This window comes from Halichoeres trimaculatus, unplaced genomic scaffold, assembly GCF_033239565.1.
Source record: "Halichoeres trimaculatus isolate MK-OKI-2021-1 unplaced genomic scaffold, fHalTri1.1 fHalTri1_scaffold_23, whole genome shotgun sequence".
In the NCBI taxonomy this organism is placed as follows: Eukaryota; Metazoa; Chordata; class Actinopteri; order Labriformes; family Labridae; genus Halichoeres; species Halichoeres trimaculatus.
This window is the reverse complement of record NW_027437201.1, coordinates 22,228,828-22,251,875: the sequence shown is the minus strand read 5'-3', so window position 1 is coordinate 22,251,875 and position 23,048 is coordinate 22,228,828. Positions and strand designations below refer to the sequence as shown.

General features: G+C 39.6%; 1 protein-coding gene across 1 annotated transcript; it reads right to left on the bottom strand.

The window, feature by feature from the left end:
- Window positions 1-836: 836 nt before the first annotated feature.
- Window positions 837-20,185, bottom strand: kcnj12a (potassium inwardly rectifying channel subfamily J member 12a). Its single transcript, XM_074663865.1, has 2 exons — window positions 19,674-20,185; window positions 837-6,199 (listed from the first exon to the last, which is right to left on the bottom strand). The coding sequence occupies exon 2, from the start codon at window positions 6,037-6,039 to the stop codon at window positions 4,738-4,740; it is 1,302 nt and encodes a 433-aa protein (XP_074519966.1). The 5' UTR covers window positions 6,040-6,199; window positions 19,674-20,185; the 3' UTR covers window positions 837-4,737.
- Window positions 20,186-23,048: the final 2,863 nt, after the last annotated feature.

The following is a 23,048-nucleotide window of genomic DNA, read 5'->3' as shown; positions in this document are numbered from 1 at the left end:
CGCTCTGCTGTCGTTACATAATGAAAGTTGGCACATGCTTCCAGCATCGCCTGTGTGATCCCAGTGTCAGTTTAATGCTGAGACCAAACGCCTGAGCTCAGCACAACCAGTGGCCAGCGTGTTAATCCTACATCTGTCACTCACTGGGGGTGACTCAATCACCCCAACCTGATTTTTTTTAGAGAATAAACAATGGCGATCGATGCCACGCGGGGCTCAGAGTTCTTCCTGCTATGAGTGAAAGGTTTGTGCTGATGATAGCGCTGTAGCTGGAGCAAGGCACCTTTTATTTTCTGTTACTGACCCAAATTATCCAGCATTACCTTGACTTTAGCAGAAGAAGAGAGAGAAAAGTTACTCATACTTAGACATTGTTCCAGTTTATAGTGTTTATATTGAAATGTAACACTTGTAAGGTTTCTTCAGCTCTGAGGTCAGAGTCTTATAATGATCCCGCTTGTGTTTCTAGCCCATTGATCTGAAAACGGAGCTGCAGGCGTCTTGCCCAGTTCAGCAGGGCCAAAAGGCCTCTGGTCCTCCTCGTTGTTTGTGTGTCACGGTGATTAATTGATGAACCTTCTTGTATAATTGGCTCAAGACCAGAAAGTCATCTGACTGTGGTTACATCAATCTTGATCTCTTGTCTAAAACCGTCCCCTTGTTGCGATGCATTACTCAGCCAGCCCGTCACCTGTTCATTACTGGGGCCTGAGGATGTTTGCATTAACACCTCAGTACAGTCCTTTTGAACAGAAGAGAAAAAACAACCATATTTTTCACAGTTAGTTTTTAATTGAAATAATTTAAATGACTTTTAATGAAAATCAAAAGCCCAGTAGACATTTTGCTGGACGTTAGGAAGACTTCTACAGAGGTCAAAGGCTTTTTCCAATCATCCCTTTAAGAGAAATACCTTTAATGTGGAGCATCAGCGCTGAAATCAAACAACAGAAAAGAAATCATTCGAAACAGAGACAAAACATATTCTGCCTCTTGATAGATATTCTAATATATTACTCTAATAAAAACAGATCTGTATCGATTGCTGTATTCTATCAAAAAGACTTGTATAAAAATAAGCAGGTTCCTCTTTAGCCTGGCTGCTCCCTGTTTATAGATTTGTGTGTTTTTTACGTGATAACCTTTAATCTGGGTTTCTCTCTGTCATCAAAACTCAACATCCTCAGAAACTCTTCAGTCGACTGAAATAAACATCACACATCAGTTAATAAAACCTTCCCAGAAGGTAGTGAGCATCATAAATATTTAGGGATGGGAAAAAGATGCTTACATTTGTATCCAGAGAAACTACTTAAATATCTCCCCGTCTCTCAATTTTCTACAAAATTCAATTTTAACCAAGAGATTAAGCATATTATCAGATTTAAATGAGTTTTAGGAAAATATTGGTCATTGTGACCAAAATAACAACCATTTTATGGTTCTCCTGTTCATTTCTTGTTCAGATTTATTTCTGTGTTGAACTTTTTCAACTTTTACGAGCAAAAAAATAAACAAAAAATGTTCCAAATAGACATCCTTATGTTGTTGAGGTATCAGATAAATCTAAGAAAGCAAACATTTTCTATGCTGAAGTTTGAATTATAAGATACCTTCACTAAGTGGTCAATTGTAAAAGCTCCTGGAGGAATTTGTCTTTTAAACCAAACTTTTAGATGGAAGAGGACTTTAACTTTGTGGGTTTGTATCTTAGTTAAAAATCCCTTTGAACTTCAGTCAGAGCTACACACCACAACTTTGGTATCACATCTCAGAAATCATCAACAATCAAAACAAAAACATTTTCTTCAAACTGTGCCAACAACGTGTAACAACCCATGAATATTTTCTTCATGTTTATTCTTCAACCAGTGTTTTATTATGAACATGCTTGGTAAAGTAAACTGAGAAAAGTAAACCTGAATGATTATTGCTTCTACTCAGACGTCACTCAGTTTCTGAATTGATCGTTAAAGCATATTGCCGCGATAAACTGGCCCATCAAACTGTGAGATGTTTGTGAATGCCGTTAAAATCAAAATAAGCCTTTGTTGAACCTTTTCTTTCTGTCTTTTCAGAGCATCACCAGTGATAACAGGTTTGAGTCACACCGTCTTGTACACACTCATTTCGACTTGTTAAAGGATTCCCTTATGTAAGAGTTAGACACAATATTTCCTTGATTTTAGTTTCTCAATGCGGTGAAATAAACTCAGATTAGGTTAGAAACAGATCTTCACTGTTAGTGAGAAGAAGGTCAATGTGCTGACTGTTTATGTAGGAACTAGGGATGGGCACTTTAATAGGTACCGACTGGATTCTGTCTGTTGCATCGAGTATCGATTGGTGTGACATTAAATCGTAGTTTTTGTCTCCAAATAGGATGTCGTCACTGTGGAGTATGAATAAAACCAGATGCAAGTGTTTAAAATGTTGCAATAACACGTAATCAAGAGTTTGACGCTAACTGAAATATAAACATGAGACCTGGACGGGAAGTCATCGTTTTTATTTGTTTGTTTTTTTTATCTCAAACGGCTGTTAAGGGGGCTGTGAGGAGTTTCTAAGGGGCCGTTTACACGACAACGGTTTTAGGGTGAAACCAAAAGTTTTGTTGTGTTTCAGTCTCGCGTTTACACGGAAACAGTGTTTTAGCCGACCTAAAACGCAAACTTACTTGTGCTTGAGCTGCTCAATCTCTTGAATCTGTGACTGTCTTTAACAAAATGAGCATCTGTTGCTCCACTTCTGCTCTTAGCATTCACCAATACACCAGATGATCGACCCAACTCTACTTCAGTGGAGATCTCCCAAAAGCAGCTTCTGGGCAAGACAGTTATAGTACCACAGATTTTTTTCTCTGCGTTTTAGCGTTTTCAGATGAAACGTTGTCGTGTAAAGGGGGCATAAGTGATCCTGAAAAAGTCTCCCTTCTAGATATCTGCCTGATCGGGATCCACACTTGAAAATGAGATTATCTACTTTTTAGCTTCCTGATCGGGTCGAGCAGGACCGGATTGATCTGTCCAAGTCTCTATGACAAAACCACGTCGGCCAATGAAGTTTCGATTTCTTTCTGATTTCTGTGATTAATTTTGTAGTGATGGTGGACACTGGAGCCTAACTGTCAGACAGAAAAAGGACAGAAGAGCAGAAGCAAGAGAAACAGGAGAGAGATAGAGCACGAGCTAAAGGCTAAAAGGGCTAATCTGTTTGTGCTAATGTTGACTCCAACCCACAGTCAGCAGTTATTCTGCAGTGGTCTGTTCAAACTTGAGAGTCTATCAATAAAATGAGGATTGAGGTTATGTTAGCTCTGATTGGTAGATGACTGGCAGGACATAACCAGGATTTACTAACGTTACACATTACGGACACGTGGCTGCCGATAGCACTACATGTAGCTGGTTGCAACGTTTGCTTGATGTCACGCCGTCAAGAAAATTTGTTTTGATCTGATCTCCATTTAATTTCAAAACTAACACATCTTTACGACAGTGTGCGTGACACTCCTGGCCAGAAGGTGGCGCTGCAGTCACATCAATACCACATAAACACAAATGTGAAAGGTACCCATCCCTAGTAGAAACAGCACAGGCCTCTGTGAGTTGGTTAATCGGTTGGATCTGTATGAGATTACTTGAATAACACAAAGTGTTGTTGATCATTTAGCTTTGAGAATGAATTCTTAATTAAATCAGAGGATGATTCAGGGTATGCATAGATTATTCTTTAGGAGAGAGTGACCTTCTTCTGTCAGTATGTTAAAAGCCTACAAGTTGAAATTTACTTGAAAATGTTTAAATGTTGGTAATCAGTGGTTGATCTGAAAAAAAAAAAAAAAAAAACTGACCTAGTTATTGCGAGATACGCCTTGCAGATTTAAATTAGTGAATGTAAATAGTGTTAAAATCATCTGCTTGTACCCTAGCAACAGTTGTGCTCTAGTTTCTTTCCAAAAACCTTATAAAAAAAACTGCTCACTAAATGAAGCAAGTGAAGGTAAGTGATTCTGTCTGTGTCTTTTAAGATTAAGTTAGAAATGAGACATTGAGACATCTTATAGTGCAATACATTTCGTCTGCTCTGTTTACATAATTAGTGGCTGGGTTCACACCCGCGCTGAAATCAAGGGTTGGATTTGTTGTTCTCAGTTGCTCATCATTGGATGTTTAGTCACGGCTCGTTGCATCTGAGCGCCGCAGTGCACGGGTTTCACTGTGTCACTGAACGCCTGTCCAGCAAATTACAGCAATGCAACCAGAGCTGGAAAGAGACGCCTCGAAGCACTAATAATCATTTGTGCCCAAGAACAAGTTGAACTAACGAATTCTACATTTCAGAGGTGTGTTTGTAGAAAGTGAGACTGCACACAAAATATAACTTACCTAAGAATTATATTTACACCTTAGACTTAACTATAAGTTTCTCTCAAAGTAGTTTTTCTGATGCTCTTTCGTTAAACACTCACAACTTAAAAAGACCAAGTGAAAAAAGATTCAAGTTTCCGTTCAGGAAGAAGGTCTTTCTGAAGCCTTTTCCTTGATTGTAGACATTCTGTACCACATTTCTCTAAGCTGTGCACTGAGTGCTTTCCCCTTCCCTCCCAGTCAGTGTGTTATTGTTCTCTTATTTCCTTTCCAATCTGTGTCAGCTTTTCCTATGGCACTTTGCATTGTTCTGCATTTTTACCCTTGGGTAAGTTTTTGAAGATGACCCAGGGTCAAAAGGTAGTTGTCATATTTCGGACTCTCTACGATAGGACCTTTGATCCAGGGACCTCGTGGCCTGGAGGCGTTCAAACTCATGCCGGCTGTTCCGATCCGGACTCAGGTTAGCCAGTGCCCTGCCCCCGCTACCTACATCTCCTTCCTCTTCTTCACGGTTGAGGAACGCAAGCTCATTTTCATAGCAGAAGGAGTTTGAGCTGGGGACGAGGAACTTGTTTTCCACCATGTCCTTGGCACTGCAGCGCGGGGTAGACGGCACCTCGTAGGTTTTGTGAAAGTGAGAGTAATCCACCTTGTACAAGTTCTTCTCCTCAAACAAAACCGGCTCAAAACGATGTCCCCAAAGGATCTCCGAGGCCAAATAAGAGCTGCGAGCCTGCGTGGTCATGGCAGTCGCTTCTACCATCCCTTCTAAAATGACGACGATCTCAAAGTCTGATGTTTCCAAGTCTTGTTTGCCAATCCCAAACAGGGGGCTCTCCTCATCGATCTCATGGAGAATCGTGATGGGTGAAACCAAGAAAATCCTGTCCAGGCCTTTATCAAAGCCAACGTTTATGTCTATCTGATCTAGAGGAATGTATTCCCCTTCGTCCGTGATCCGAGGTTTGATTAGCTGCGCCCTGACGTGAGCCTCCACAATGTGGCTCTTCCGAAGATTCCCAACCCGCCACATGAGGCACAGCTTTCCGTCCCGCATAGCAATGACTGCATTGTGGCTGAACAGGAGTGTTTGTGCTCGCTTCTTAGGCCGCGCCATCTTGGCCATGATGGCGCCGATCATGAAGCAGTCAATGATGCAGCCTACGATCGACTGAAAGACCACCATGAAGACCGCCACGGGGCACTCCTCAGTCACACAGCGGTAGCCGTAACCAATGGTGGACTGTGTTTCGATTGAGAACAGAAAGGCAGCCACAAATCCATTCACCTGCAGAACGCACGGGGTGAAGTTGTCGTCTCCAGCTGGGTTATCCAGATCCCCGTGCAGCAAAGCAATGACCCAAAAGGCCAAACCAAAGGCAAGCCAGGAGACGACAAACACAAGGGTGAAGACAACCAGCATCCATCGCCAGCGAATGTCAACACACGTGGTGAAGATGTCAGCCATGTAGCGCTGCGACTTCTCGTCCATGTTGGCAAACTGCACGTTGCACTGGCCGTTCTTCTTGACGAACCGATTGCGGCACTTGCGGCGCGTGTGTATCTTGCCATTGCCGAAGCCGTTCATGCCATGCATGGTCGTGAGGCGGAGGCCCTCTTCCTCTGACGACACAATGCTGTAGCGGTTGATCCGTCCAACGCTCATGTTCCCGGCCGCGCCTCCAGCTGCAGGGTCAGAGCGGAACGGCGGGCCTGGCGTCCCGGTGTGTGATCGAGGCCCCTCACAGCTTGATCACTGGCTAAGCTGCATTTTAGTGAGTCATCGGCAGGGAGCTGGGTGGGCGCCTTGTGCATTAATCCAATCCCTGTAGAGAGTGTCAGAAGAGAACAACGTGAGCCTCTTTTGGTGACATAATGGTTAAATCATAACATACCTGTGTGTGAAAACATCACCAGATAAGCAAATATAAAAGCTTCGGCAAATGTTGCATAAGAAACACTCACATAGTAGTTTTGCTGCTGGCCCAAAAGAAGGCCACTGGTATTTATAGAGCAGAGCAGTGGATGAGCTGTCTGTGTTAGAGCCCAAATGACCAATTCACCATCATCACATACAGTATTTTTTAACCCTTTGGAGTAAAATAATGTGTTTCTTGTTGGATAATCAACATGAGACGGTGTTTACTTTGCTAGATTTTATTTTCATTTAGTAAAACACATTTTTATGGTTTAAATAAAGACTCACATAACTTCACACCAGAAAATATTTAAAAGAAAGACAGATACCTGGTTGGAATATTACTTGTGGCATCTAAGAAAGCTATTACAAGAAAGTGGTGCCCTCCCACTCTGAAAAATTGTTTGGACATTGTAGAAAAACTGCATGACATAAAGAGATCTTAACACACAATTTGAGACTTCAACAATCTATTGTTTAAAGAAAATGAAAAAATTGGATAAACTTTAAAACCCACCTGAAGGACTGAGAAATACACTTTTTACAAGGTCGCTTTATGAAATTTAGTTAACTGACACCAAGTTGTTGTATTACATGTTCTTTTGTTGTAACCTCATAAAAAAGCAAATAAAATATAAATATTAAAAAAAGACACATAACACAAAAATGGCTTGTGATGCAAAGAATTTATACCATGGAAAAACTGACATACTTGCTCAGAAATTGGATAAATTTGAAGATCTCTGTCAAAAAAGGATAGAGTAAGCAAAAACAACTAAGTTGCATTTTAATACAAAAGGTTAGTGGTCAGCTCCTTGGTTTACGCTACATATTTCAAACTATGAGTGTCACTCTAATTGTTTTTCTGCATTTCATCGTTAATATAATAAGTATTATTGTTATTAATGTCATAATTGTCACAATTTGGGCAGTACTTGAGGAACTGTTTTTCTTTCTTTTTTTAATTAGGAAAAAAAAACTATCTACAGATATATATTTTAGTTTTCTCATTTATGATTCTCAAATCACATTTAATTCATTTTATTTTGTTTCATTTTTAAAATAATAATAATAATAATAATAATAATAATAATAATTATTATTATTATTATTATTATTATTATTATTATTATAAAATCTTAGTTTTTATTATTTATGTATTCTTTCTTTTTTTCCTTTTGTCCCTCTCTTCAGTCATTTATAATTATTACTACAAAGATATTTTGCAGAGGATCCAGTGGCATCATATGACAGAATCCTAAATTGACAAGAAAAAAATATTATTATTATTATTTTTTTAGTTTTTATTTGTAAAAATAGTCCCATACAGATAAATTCTCTTTTGAAATGATACAGAAATTATTAAACATTTGATTTGCTATTACTTTTTTTGTCTTTTTACAATCTGTTTTATTCATTCTCTTTTTTCTGTTTTTTTTAAGTTTTTTTTTGTAAGGTATGTCGGAGAAAGGGGCTCTGTTGGAGCCATGTTTTTCTCTGCATACATGGCGATTTTTGTGTAATTGTTAAAAAACAATAAAAAAAGACCTTGACCAAAAAAAATAAATAAATAAATAGATTTACAACATTAACTATCCTTGTGTTTATGTTTTAGGTTTTGTTTTAAAAAAAGGAGGAAAATTGTTATAAAGACAAAGCATTTCAATACAAAGAGGATAAAGAAAAAAAAGACAAACTAAATTTGACTGCAAATACTGCATGGAAAAAAAATCAAATGCTGAAATTGTTAAATAAATTATTATTATTCCAAAAACATATATCTCTATACATTTTGGTGTAAGTAACACATTTCAGAAAAGATCAGACAGGGATGACAGAGCACCAAAACTGTTTTTCAGATGACTCTAGTGAAAACTAATGAGACATTAAAAAGATCACCATTGTTGAGATAAAGTCAGTACAACTTTAGGTTTTTGAGAAAGAAGCTTGCGTCCTTGGGTCAGGATTTCTCCTTTTCTCAGATATGTCACCACAAAACTATTCTCCTCAGTAACTTCACACTCTTTTCTTTGGCGTCTTGCTTCTTTTTCTTTTTTAAACATCACGACTCCAAGTCCATCCGGCTCTCACTGAAGGGTCCTCGTGTCTTTTGATGTCTGCTGGGTAAGTGAAGAGCTGGCCTCGCTGCAGAGCCACTTCTGTCACATGGCGAGTCCTGTGCACGCTCTTCTCTTCTCTCTCGAATAAAAAAAAAAAGTGGTTGACTGTGGAAACGAAGTAACTCATCTCCTACCAGGTTTATTATTATGTGATCATTTGAGTCACAGCTCATCTTCAGTAGGCGTTGGTAAAATACGGACGGTTGTCATATTTCAGTCTTTGTGGTGATAGGGAAGGCTGACACGTGTTAGCGCTCAACAAATCTTGGTTATATTTGTAGTTTTTCTCTTCCTCCACACAACGGACAAGCTGTGCTCCTCTACCTGCTGTGTGTCACCTGTTGTACTTTCACACAGTGTGGGGCGGAGGTGTGTTTAAAAACTGATCTGAGGAGGCTTTTATTTGTGTCACCAACTTAGCTGCTGTGAGCAAACATAGACTCTTTTTATCTGACCTCATTCTGTACATTTTGCTGTAGGATTAATCATGCTGTGAGGACGAGGGGAATTTATAGCATCCTCTTATTGTGTCGCACACATGTACAGAGTGTTGATGTTTGATTCCTCCCTGGTGCAGTGCTCTGTGTTGCATATCCATTGTAATTACACTTATGAAACAAACTTAACACCCTGGAGCACTCAGGGAGAAGTTTCTTCTCGGTCAAGCTGCAGATCACCTGGACTCTTCATTTTCATTGGTATTAACTCCAATAATCTACACATGAAAAGAAATCACAACGTTCAGGTCCATAAATAATGATTATGGTGAATTAAGTACGATAACACAGGAAAAAAGGATTGAACACACCATGGAAAGGCTGTATACTTTGGACAGGAAATGCACCATACCACCTGAAATCTGTCAGTAATTATTACTTGAACTTCCAATTAGTGCAAACCAACATCAGCTGGGCCAGAGCAAATTGATGGTCCTATAAAAAAGGTGTTTTTTCACCAAGCAGTTAAATACCACACACCTCATGATGGGTAAAGACAAAGAGCTCTCTGAAGACATTCACAACCTGATTGTTGCTCAGCATCAGAATGGAACTGGTTACAGACTTATATCAAAGCACCTGAATATTCCAGTCAGCACCGTTGGGGCTATTATTCACAAGTGGAAGAAGCACCACCTTACCATCAACAGGCCACGCACAGGAGCTCCTTGAAGATTTCTGACCAGGGAGTCAGAAAGATAGTCAGAAGAGGACTCAACCAGCCAAGGACCACCCTGAAAGTGCTCCAGAAAGACTTGGAGGCAGCAGGTACAATTGTTACAGAGAAAACAATAGGCAATGCACTCCATCGCCATGGCCTCTATGGACGCTCAGCCCGCAAGACTCCATTCCTCAAGAAAAGGCATGTTGAAGCTGGTTTAAAGTTTGCTAAACAGCATCTTGACAAGCCTGTAGAATACTGGGAGAATGTTGTCTGGTCAGATGAGACCAAAACTGAACTTTTGGGCTGTCATACTACAGACCATGTTTGGAGGAGAAATGGCTCTGCACATCAGCCAAAAAACACTACACCAACAGTGAAGTTTGGAGGTGGAAGCATCATGGCATGGGGTTGTTTCTCATCTCATGGTGTTGGCAAACTTCATATAACTGACGGAGCAATGAATGGAGCCATGTATGGGGAAATTCTTGATCTGAATCTGCTGCCATCCACCAGGATGATGAAGATGAGACGTGGCTGGACCTTCCAGCAGGACAACCATCCAAAGCACACGGCAAAGTTGACTCTCAAATGGTTTCAGAAAAAGAAAATCAATCTGTTAGAACGGCCTAGTCAATCACCTGACTTCAATCCAACTGAACATTTGTGGAAAGAAGTAAAGAAAAGGGTTCACCAGAGGGCACCAAAGAATATTCCAGATTTAAAGACAATCTGTGCAGAGGAATGGGCCAAAATCACACCTGAGCAGTGTGGGCCATTAGTTCAAACATACAAGAAGCTTCTGGAAGCTGTCACTGCAAACAAAGGCTTCTCCACTGAGTATTAGATGAGTCTCAGTCAGTGTGTTCAATACTTATTTCCTGTGTTATCGTACTTAATTCACCATAATCATTATTTATGGACCTGAACGTTGTGATTTCTTTTCATGTGTGGATTATTTGAGTTAATACCAACGTCTGGGAGAAATTTAGTTTGAATTGCATCTTTGGAAATAAATGTGATGAGAAAAAAGTTGACGCATTCAATACTTATTTCCCCACTGTATAATTATTATTATTTTGAATATGCTTTCTTTAGGAAGAGCAATCACTTTACAGGCACCATGTATTCTACTGCAGAATACAAGTATAGTAGTGACTAAAAAGATGCAACAAAGCGATTTCATTTTAGAGGTAGAAGAGATTGCAAAGAGAAAACCAAAAACAAGCCAAAAATAGTGACATTGTTCAACATCTTTTAAGAGCTTTGCTGTCTTTGCTACCAGCTGGTTTGCAGCTTCACATCCTGAGTGGCAGGTCACACCACGAGTGTCATCTCAGTAATTTACTGCCCTGCAACTTTACACCTCAACATTTCAACGGTGCATCTCATTTCATCTCAAACTGTAAGTTATACTCGGCCTATCAAGGGACCTTATGCAATGTTTACAGTTTAAACTAATTCCAAAATGTTGACATAACAAAGCTGCTTCAAAAACTATTTTTATTATTAGGTTAGATAAAATAAATTAATTTGTGTGTCTGAGAAATCTGTGTTAGGCATGTTACCCGTTGATAAAACCCTATAAATCAGCAATCGTTTGGTTTTTTTTGGTGGGAACCTTGAAGAAAGTGTGTCATGTTTCAGCTCCTCCTCATCAATATTTCATCAGAATGATTGTCTGTACATGGGGCGCATTAACTGTTCATCAACTGTGTTACCAACATTTTCTGCTCTTCTTACTATAGATGTTATAAAGACCAAACTGTGAAGAAAGGGAGCAGAAATATGAGTTGATGGAGGTATATACTTTGCAAAAAAAATACAATATGAAGTAAAAAAAAGCACAGATTTCTCACTCTTTGTTTACCTGAACGTTCCCCTAATTATAGACCCACTTGCTGGATGATATGAGAGTTGTTGTTTGTGCTCAGTGGCCTCACATGTAGCCGCAGGTGGACGAAGCCGTGTGACTCTCTAACTGCCCTGACTGTGTTACATAATTGAGCTGAATCTTGAGCCTGATCATCGTCTCAGCGGTTCCCATTATACATCCCGGTCCCTACACCAGCCCTGTATGGTGCTGTCTCTGTGTTATATGGTTGTAGTAGAGTGTCAGGTGTCCAGTGAATTGGTCTAATGAAAGTAAAAACCCTCCCTGTGCGTATGGGGTCATTAGATAAGTGGCTTTAAGTCCCAGCCGATGCAGGAAGCCTTTAGCTGAGACGTTGAATCAAACTGTCCCATATCTTACTTTAAACCATTCATTTTAATCTAATTTTTAATGGAAATGATTTTGACTTCAGTCATGACTCACCTCAGTAATCACAGTAAAAGTATCCTCATGTGAAATTTAACAGCTACTTGTAGATCGTGGAAAGTAGATCATCTGTTTTTGCTCCTCATTAGCTTGTTTTAGTGTTTTTACAATAATTTTATTTGCACAGGTAACAAAGTTCTCCATAGAGGAATCAAAATGAAACAATACTGTCTGCAGAAAAATATTAAAAAGGAAAATAAACTAAATTCTATTTTGTTATTTATCACTCATTTTTACAGATGTGCAAACATCCAGTCTGTTTTTCTTTCATAAAAAAAATCAGCTAGCTTAGCAAAAGTATATGGAAGCATATTTAGGACAAAATTCAGATGGAAATGCAATACAAGGAAATTTATTTTCATTTCAAGAATATAGACGCATTTTCACGTTTGCATTTTCATTTGAATTATTTCCCGTACTTTGCGGACCATTTCTTGGAAATTAAAATGCAAACACCCTTTTTGTTTTAATTTGAGTTATGTCACAAAAAGTGGAGTCTTTAAGTTAAAAATGAAAACTATAAATATTTGAATATTTGGAAATTTAGTATTCATTTTGACTCAAATAATGCTAGGTGCCACCCTGTTGGCTCTCCCTTCTTTGTCAGTTTCTTGTAATTTTTTCGTCTCTTTTTAGTAATCTTTGTATTTGGAGTGGATCATTACTTTGTATGGTTCATTGTTGGTCATGGACACCAAACTTTTTGTGGCTTCAGTGATATTTTTACTACTTTTTCTCCTGTGTTTGTCTGGAGATCCTACATGTAACCATGGCTGCATTGTTTACATGTGAAATCAGCTGTTAGCAGCCTGTAGCATGTCAATGCTAACTGGTGCAAGGCCGGATGTTTCCCACAAGTTGAGGAGAAGGAGGTGAGGCGACGACTATGAAGTGACGACATGGACCTGTCCTTTCATCCATCGTTATTGGGAACGTAAGATCTATCTCCAATAAGATGGACGAGCTAGCCGTGCTAACCCAGCAACAGAGGGAATACCAGAAGGCAGAGTAGCATCATGCTATTCACAGACATGGCTAACGGAGCTAACAGCAGACACCAACGCCACATGTGAAGAGCTTCACCTGCTGTGAGCAGACAGGATCCAGGAGACAGAGACTGAACAGACTGCTGAAGAAGCTCAGTCCTGGACCCTGTGGAGGTGGAGGCTGGCTGACTGGACAATGATGGACAAGCTGTCAGCATCTGTTTTCTTATCCTAATCCAATCAAGCTCTATTCTATTCTATTCTATATTGTGCCTTTATTCTTGAAAGAAAATGTATTTCCTGTATTGTAGTTCCACTGAATTTTGTCCTAAATACACTTCCGTATAGGCCCAATTAGTAACAGTTGTTGTCGATCATTTAAGCTAGAGAAATTAAAGTCTGCGTCCTCATTTGAATCTCAGATTGAACTCTCGACAGGAAACATTAATTCATGAAGCATCAACATGCAAATCCTGAACTACGAGCGGTGTTAAGGAGAGCTCAGAGGGAGGCTATCAGCGGCGTCTCGTTGTTCATGCAGTGTTAGCTTGTCTTGCAGTTCAAACACTTTAACTTGAGTGTACACGGGTAACCCAAGAAGACGCATCTTTGATTCATTAGGTGGGACACGGAGAAAGATTTGCACTACAGCCAGAACTGTCACGAATCACCTTTTGTGACCTAGCCTGCTGTGTGTGTGTGTGTGTGTGTGTGTGTGTGTGTGTGTGTGTGTGTGTGTGTGTGTGTGTGTGTGTGTGTGTGTGTATGTGTGTGTGTGTGTGTGTGTGTGTGTAAGTGGGGAGTTGAGAGTGGCGACTGGGGGGGATGATAAGCTCACAGCTGATTAGGATGAATGGGATGAATAATTGGATGGGCAAAATAATGGAAGGGTTTGTAAGGAAGGGCTCTTCATCTCAAGACAAACAGGGAGGAAACTGAGCTCGACCACGACGATCTGGGCCGACCTCCCGGGGCCTTTGTGAAGGAAGCGCTGGGGCTCAGGTGTCATTGTATTTTCCTATAGCTCACCATGTGGAACTCATCTCATCTCAGGTGACCTGCTGGTATTTTCCTATAGAAAGTAACACCCTTCACCCCACGGACATGTCTGATAGACGGCCTGTTTTACAGAGGTGTGAGAAAATATCAATACTTCAACTCTTAAATATCTAATATTAGGAGTGAAAAAGAAAAAAACAATATATCAGGATTTTTTGTTTGACAATATCAAAATTGGGATTCTTTGTCAAAAAATCTTTCTTTTTTTTTTCTGACTCAAATTCTTTATTTCAGCCTTTGTTTGTAGTTACCACTTTTCTCCAGCAGGGGGCAAAATGATATGCGTTTTATGGGAAAACATGGCTCCTGATATAGTTTGTAGACATTATCATCATTTAACTTTTTCACATGGTCTGGTGTTAAAGAAGCAAACCAAAAAATCGCAAAAATCGTAAAAAAAAAATAAAAAAAAAATCGAAGAATCGCAATTCATATCGAGTTTGAACCCCAAAAATCATGACAGAATCAAATTGCGAGAAAAGTATATCAAAATGAAAATTTATATATTAAGTGAGTTGTAAGAACAATACATCTTCCACACCTCCACTCCTATAGATGGTGCTAAAGAGCTACTCTGCTGTTTATTTTCCTTAAACTTAATAATTAATATAATCTCAAAGTCAAAATATTTGATTCCTAAACTTCCTGATGTGGGTTTTGATGCAGTAAACATCAATATATTCTCTCTGTTCTTGGGTCAGTTAGTTTAAAGGTCCCATATTAAGCAAAAATCACTTTATCAAGTCTTTCAGTTAAATTTGTGGGTCTTTGTCTTTCCTCCCAGCCTGCAAAATGTGACATTTAATGACCAAAACTGTTCTTAGTAGAGCTTGTTAATGTAAAATCCTGACCTAAAACGAGCTGTTTGGATTTTGAGGATTTGCCGACATCAGCGATTCCCTTTTTTGACCAATCAGGAGTAAGTCTGACCTGATTGGTCCACTGAAGCAGATTCACCAAACCCCCTTCTCTCCAGCAGCAGGGAGGAGAATGCCAAAGTTGAAGAGCCATCACTGCTCTGTTTTTGGCTGTAAACAGCCACATAGGTCCATGCTCAAGCTTCCCATCTCAGAAGAAGACAGACTAAGTGTCTAGAGTTCATTTATCAGGAAATGTTCCAGCTACACTCAGTAAAACTGAGCATGTGTGTGCTAGTCACTTCACGGCCGACTGCTTTTCCAACTTTGGACAGTCCAACAGAGGGCTAGCCAATAGACTGGTCCTGAATCCAGGCGCATTACCAACCATCCTCCAACAAACCTGGGACCCTGGAAATGTGAGTATTTTAAATGCTGTGTGCTGTGGAGCAGATGGAAGAGCTTTTCCTCAGTGTCCCCCCTGTCTCTGTGTTAGCTTCAGGATGCTAACTTTAGCTGCAGTTAGCCTGTTGTTTTAGCCTGTAATGTAATGGTAAACAAGCTTCTCTGTAAAGTTACGGTAAACGAGCTTCGCTGTTTTCTAAACATTGTGCACTCGGAGCTCGTGGCGCCGCTCTCAGTGACGTGGAAGAGCGGGGCGGTATCAGCGGTGGCTCATTTACATATGAAGGCCACGCCCACTAAATCAGAGCGTTCTGAACAGAGGGGCTATGAGAGCCTGGAAACAATGCTGCTGTGCTTGATTTATTGGCTTTTTGGACCAAAACATGTTACTACCATTTCATGAAGACATCAATGATCCATCTTTGGTTTTTCCCATACGTCCGTCATGTTTGTTTACACTGAAGTCATGTTTTACTATGTGAGATTTTGAATATTGAGCGTGAAGAAGCTGAAGCTCTGCTGAAGAATCTGTTAGTGTGTGGTGTCCTCGGAGTGCAGACCACACACTGTAAGATCAGAGAGAGAAATCTTGTTATCATCAAGTGTGTGCTCTCTGAATGTGTAAAGTTTTGGAGAATCCTGTAACGTGCACCAGCCTTAATCCAGCGTTTCAACTCTGCAAACGTTGGACAATGAGACACAAGTTAGAGCCACAGATCTGAACTACAGCTGCTTTGTTTGGTGCTCGTATAAAATCTGAGTTTTTTGTTCAAGCTGCACCTGTAGCTTTTTCAGTGTTCAAACACCTGCTTCCCACCGATTGATCGTTCCCTCATGGGCTTTTTTTGATCTTCATTTGTGCAGTTTTTTAATTACTTGTGCCCCTCTCAGAGGCTGAAACACACGTTATATGGACCTCTATTAGAAACATTTACTGTGGGTGATTTAGATTTGTTTTGCCACTTTTATACACTCTGTATTTTGTAATCCTTCCCAATAATCAAACTGAGCTAAACTGAGATCAAAGCAGACCATGCAGAGCGGCAAATCTATTCGTCTTTGTGCCCTCACTCCACAGTACGGCCTCGTGTCTGTTTCAGCGTCATTACTCGACTTCATTTATCTGATATAAAACTCAGAGGATTAGAAGATTACCCTGCAGACATCAAAAGTTCCCAAGTGGTTACCTGTAGGTTTATTATCAGAGCTTGTACTGAGAGGTGTACTGGGAATACGACTGTCAAATATACTCTTGTTTCTGCCTTAAATAAAAAATCAGGATGATCATTTGATTCGTTTTTAAACACAAAAATCTATTTCTGTGAAGTGTGAAGAGCAAAAAAAAAGAATTTACACCAAACTGCATTGATTTTAGATTAAATATTGGTTTATTAGTTGCAGTTTGTCTTATTCTTTAAAATTCAACATAGTTTTCCTCCAGTTTCTGTTGAACAAACTTCAGATAACTAATAAAAAAACTGCTTTAGTGAGTCTGAATATTAGTTTGTGAAGTGATTTGTTCCTGATTTTTAAAGTTTAAATGTTTTTTTAAAGGGGACTTATTCAACTTTTTGTGTTTAATAATTTAAGAGTCATATATAGCAACAGGTAGATTATTTTGCTTTTTGCGTTTATTATTTATATCACTTTTTATTTTTATGTTTTGAGTTAAAATAACAGAGAATTAAATGTTACAATAGAGGAGATAAAATAATTTGTGAAACATTTTACTTGTGAAGAATCATCAACAAGCATGAGTTAGGAGGATCTCGTGACTAAAAAAAAAAGAAAAGTAAAAAAATAAATAAGATAATAATAACAATGATGATAATACTAATATAAAAGTAATAAAATTAATAATAAAATTAATTAATTAATTAAAAAAGGAGGAACTTGTGACTCTTGAAAAAATAATAATAAAAACAATAATAATAATAATAACAATAATAATAATAATAATAATAATAAAGTAGAAAAATTAATGAATAAATTTCAAAAAAAGGAGGAACTCATGACAAGAAGGATCAGGAGTACACAAGACAAAAAAGGTTGACAGATATTTGAGAACAACATGTTACGAAGCTTTCAGACACTGAAAGAAAAATATAATTTGGAAAAAAATCGATTTTTTTGGATACTAAAATTCATAGGACAATATATCTTAAAAGTCTAAAAATGTAGTTTCCCTTTCGTTGGTTGATTTCCCTCTTTAAGAGTTGTGGACCCCCGCACCGACAGACGAGGCTGTCTCTGTCCCTCATAAAACCCATGAGTAAATAATAAACACCACAGAAGAAGAGATCCCAAGCGTTCAAAACAAAGTGCTTGGTGCAGGAAAGCTGTAGTAAAGCTATAAACAGTGTGTTATCAGTGACACATCTATTGCTGTTTTTGGTTTCACACCGTGGCTCAGTGCGTTTGAATGGAGACAGTAATGACTCTCACGGTTTATTTGTGGTGTTTACATCTGAGGGGACAGCGTGTGCTTGGTTTAATAGACTTAGTTCCTGGTGTAAAGTGGAACCATCATCCTGTAGGGGTCTTTTATATCAGCCATACTTCATTCCTTTGGATCTGTAATATTAGGAATTTGTGACTGCGTCTTCCTCGGGTCCTTTAAATTACAACCATTGGCACAACCACTCGTCTTGGATTTAGACTCAGTCTAAGATTTTATACAGGGTGCATTTCTCTAAGTCCAGACTGTCTAAACTATATCCTGAAGTGGGAGACAAATGTGATAAATGTCAAGCTCTCCTTGTCACCTTATGGTTTTTCTTTGTCCTGATCTGAAAGGTTTTTGGGGGGTGTTTTTGGAGTACATCTCCAATCTTGTTCACAAATTGCTAAATTAAGGATTCCTGATACTTCAGGTTAACTCTACAGAAAACGACGTTACGGCGAAATGTTCCTTATAATTGCTTTGGAAGTCTGCTTAATATCCTCCTATCTCCCGATGACTCAAAGAAAAAATGTTTTTTTAAACTTGAAAAAATTAAACATACATTGAGAGGATGCACTTTGAAATTTTTCTACAAATGGAAACACTTTATTTGTGATTTTACTAATTTAGAGGTACTATCTACGGTGGCCTGTGAGTGTCAGACGTTTTGCAAAAGCCAAAACACAAATGCAAAAGCTACAACACAAATACAGAAGCAACATCACAAATGCAAGAGCAAAAACAAAAGTGCAAAAACACAAATGCAAGAGCAAAAACAAAAGTGCAAAAGCCAATACACAAATGCAAAAGCAAAATCATGAATGCAAAAGCGCAAAAACACAAATGCAAAAGCAAACACACGAATGCAAAAGCCTTTACATGAATGCAAAAGCAAACACACGTATGCAAAAGCTTTTACACGAATGCAAAAGCCACGACACAAACACAAAAGTAAAAAAAACACAAATGCAAAAGTAAAAAAAAACACAAATGCAAAAGTAAAAAGACACAAATGCAAAAGCCTTAACACAAATCCAAAAGCAGAAACACAAATGCAAGCAAAAGCACAAATGCAAAAGCCACGACAAAAATGCAAAAGGAAAAAAACACAAATGCAAAAGGAAAAAAACACAAATGCAAAAGCCACAACCAAAATGCAAAAGCAAAAACACAAATGCAAAAGGAAAAACACAAATGCAAAAGCCACAACATAAATGCTTCAACATGGATGCAAGAGCAAAATCACAAATACAAAAGCAAAAAACATGATTGCAAAAGAAAAAAACACAAATGCAAAAGCCACAACACAAATGCAAAAGCTACAACACGAGTGCAAATGCAAAAACACAACACAACAAAAGTTAGAAGAGGTCAGTTTTCCCAATGGACACAGAAAAGTTATGACAGTAAGTAAATAATTTCCTTTTAAAACTTCGTAGGAGTCTCACCTTGTGATATCCTTCATAGTACTTTTAATTTTTAATTTACTGGAAAAATACATAATCTTATATTTAGCTTTACGAATCAAAAACACTAGCATTAAAGCTACATTTATCACAGCTAAAGGTAAAAAAAGAAAATAATTTAGTTACTTCAACAACTTTTCTGTGTCTGTTTGGAAAACTGTCCTTTTAACTTCTGTTGTGGCTTTTGCAAATCAGCTGACACCTAACGGCCACCGTATCATATGTTATATGTGAGCTGGTTATGATGAGCTGAGTGGGGGTGATCACTGTTTGTTTATCTTTACTTAACACTGTCATTTTTGATGTTTTAAAAAGGAAAAGGTATTTCATATTTCTGTGAATGTAGATGTATTATATTCACTTTTCAGTAAAAATACTTGGAAAAAAAATAGATTTATTTGTTTATGTGTGAATTAGAAACCTTCTGTTTCTGAACACCCGTTCGTCAGGTCGAAGGCTGTGACAGATCGTGATGTCCAACAGTCGATGAGCCAAACTAGAGCTGTGAAAAACCCTGATGAGACTTTTAAACCATAAAGTCACCGACGCCGTCCTCCTCCTTCCTTACCTTTCTGCTGATGCGTCCTCCTTGGCGCTCCACAGGTGAAAGCTGGTCTGTTGTCTCCCTGAGTCCCCGTTAACCAAACTGAGGCATCCTCTGCATCTCCTCCTCAGCGTGCTCCTCTCACACTGGAGACGACCACTCCATCGTCTTCAGCAGAACTCACAGACCCCCCTTTGAATTTCTTCATCCTCTCTGTTTTTGACGCAGGTAGACCCTGACCCTCACAGCAAGTAAGACAGACTGAGCCGAACAGGTGGGAAGAAGCCTGAGCGGGAGGATCATCCCAGGGAAAACGCAGGTGTTTGTATCTCCATCCTGAGGGAAATTTCTTTATCTTCGCTTCTTCTCATCCTTCATCTCCTCTCACCTGAGGAACACCAGGTACGACTTGAGCCAAATCCTCCAAATTTGATAAAAGTGCACAATCCTCCTCACTCCTCTCAGCTGAACAGCTCCCTTTATCAATCCTTTGCAATCTGATCTCGCTGGACGACTGGTCTCTGTCACACACACACTCTCATTCTTCCTCCCTCTCACACTCTCTCCCTCTGACTATTTCTTTGCTCCCTCCCTCCCTCCTTTCTCTCCCTCCCTCCCCTTCCATTTGCAGCCTCCCTCTCTGTCTCCTCCTCCCCTTCTCTCCATCCCTGGCACTACCAGTCGACGGCAACTTGATGCACAGACGAATCATTCAGAAAACTCCAGCACACAGTCTGCCGTTGTCCTGACTCTGGTGTTAATCAGAAGTAAATGAAAGCTCCATGATGAAGACACCGACACACACAGAAAACGAAGAGCTGCTCCGCTCACGCTCCGAGACAAACCACCCTACCCTGTAGGTAAAAAGAGCTGATTATGCCGAGGTTATTTGATAAGACTGTGAAAAACACGCCTGGTTTCCAGCGTCAGGTGACAACACCACAGTCGAGGCGTGACCGGGGCAGACCTTCATGTGTCGGTCTGACCTGCTTTAGCTGCTCCTGGTGATGAAAGGGTCTGTGTGTATCTGTGGGGAGTGATGTCTTTCACACCTGTCACCAACAGCTAATCAGCAATATTTGACCTGAGGGTGTGTGTGTCTGTGTGTGTGTGTGTGTGTGTGTGTCCTATCTGCCAGTCACCGTGTTAGTCAGTGGCTTCATGTCATAGTGTCCGTGACACACGGTCTTTGAGGAAAACATCCTCTTAAAGCTTCATTCAGTTTTCGTTTGGACAGGTTTGTTGTCCTCTGCAAAGTGTTCCCTTGTGTTTTTTTATTTTTTGGGTCAGAGTCAAGTGTTAGAAAAGCCGTTACTTTTTCCGGTAAACGAGGCACGTTACTATGTATTAAGGTTGGGACAAAATGCTATTCTCGTAATTGGATTATATTACAACTTTTGGGATTCAATTTAAATTGCGATTCTTCCGTATTTACAATTTTTGCAATTTTTAGTTTCCTTTTTTTAACACCAAACCATGTGAAAAAGTTAAATGATGATGTCTACAGACTTTATCAGGAGCCATATATTCTGAAAAAACTGCAAATCACTTGAATCGGAGAGAAACATGTCGCCCCCTGCTGGAGAAAAGTGGTAACTTTTTTCCAATCCAGTTTATAAACAAAGACTGAAATGCACAATTTGAATTTGAAAAAAAAAAGATGTTGATATTGTCAAACAAAAAATCCCAATATATCATTTTTTCTCCCACCCTCATATTGTGTGGCCTACAGTGGCCTGCAAGTGTCAAGCTAATTGCAAAAGCGATGACTGAACAGAAGTTAAAAAAGGTTAAGTATCCCAACAGACACCGAAAAGTCGCAAGACGAAGTTAAAGAGCCATCACTGCTCTGTTTTTGGCTGTAAACAGCCACATGGTTCCATGCTCAAGCTTCCCATCTCAGAAGAAGACAGACTAAGTGTCTAGAGTTCATTTATCAAGGAAATGTTCCAGCTACACTCAGTAAAACTGAGCATGTGTGTGCTAGTCACTTCACGGCCGACTGCTTTTCCAACTTTGGACAGTCCAACAGAGGGCTAGCCAATAGACTGGTCCTGAATCCAGGCGCATTACCAACCATCCTCCAACAAACCTGGGACCCTGGAAATGTGAGTATTTTAAATGCTGTGTGCTGTGGAGCAGATGGAAGAGCTTTTCCTCAGTGTCCCCCCTGTCTCTGTGTTAGCTTCAGGATGCTAACTTTAGCTGCAGTTAGCCTGTTGTTTTAGCCTGTAATGTTACGTTAAACGAGCTTTGCTGTTTTCTAAACATTGTGCACTCGGAGCTCGTGGCGCCGCTCTCAGTGACGTGGAAGAGCAGGGCGGTATCAGCGGTGGCTCATTTACATATGAAGGCCACGCCCACTAAATCAGAGCGTTCTGAACAGAGGGGCTATGAGAGCCTGGAAACAATGCTGCTGTGCTTGATTTATTGGCTTTTTGGACCAAAACATGTTTCTACCATTTCATGAAGACATCAATGATCCAGATTAAACTGCAGGAAAGGAGCAGAATATGGGAACTTTTAGCTTTGTGGAGGTCTCACTTTATATATATTAACCGGAAAAATACATCATATTTATCATCATCAAAAAAACAATCATCTACTTACTTTCATAACTTTTCTGTGCCTGGCAGGAAAACTGTCCTCTTGACTTCTGTTGTGTTATTGCGTTTGCAAACCACCTGACACCTACCAGCCACCGTATGTAGCTATTGCACAATTGCCGCTGGCGACCTGGCTCGCTCAGCCAGGTTGGCAGCGGCACACAGGTAATGATGGGAACAATCATGTTGACACATCTTTAACAAAGAGATGATGCTAAAGTCAACTTTTCAGCTACAAATATCACACAGCTTCCTGTGTGCGTCTGTGTAACCTCAGTCAGAGAGGATCTCATGTAGCGTCTTTGGATTAAACCAACTCCAGGGAGGGGGGAGTGTTTTTTGAGGCTTGAATGTATGACTTGGAAAAATATCAGAGATGACAGGAGCAGACTTAAGGGGTTAATCTGGAGAAATTACAAATTGGGGGTGGAGCCAGAGACAGGGTTAAAAAGCGGGAGAATCCCTCCTAAATCAGGAGAGTTGTCCCAGAGCAACCTGTTCAAAAAAGTAACACAAAAATGACTTTCCTTGGTAACTAATTGCATTTATGAAAGAGTATTTCACTTACTAACTCAGTTACTCTTTTGGGAAAGTAACAAGTACCCAGCACTGATCACCACTGCTGTGGAGTACTCCATCTACCTACTCCCTCCACCCTTTAACAGCTGCTCCACTGTCCTCACGTCTCTGCAGGGCGACAGTCATCAGTCAAACGCTAAAAGAGATGACAGTTAGTAAAGGAGGGGGCTGAGAGAGTGAGAAGTTTCTAAATACAGCCGTACTGGCTCAACCC

Bases quoted from the DNA above. Each gene is read 5' to 3' on its own strand.
- kcnj12a (XM_074663865.1), bottom strand. From the start codon at position 6,039: ATGAGCGTTGGACGGATCAACCGCTACAGCATTGTGTCGTCAGAGGAA.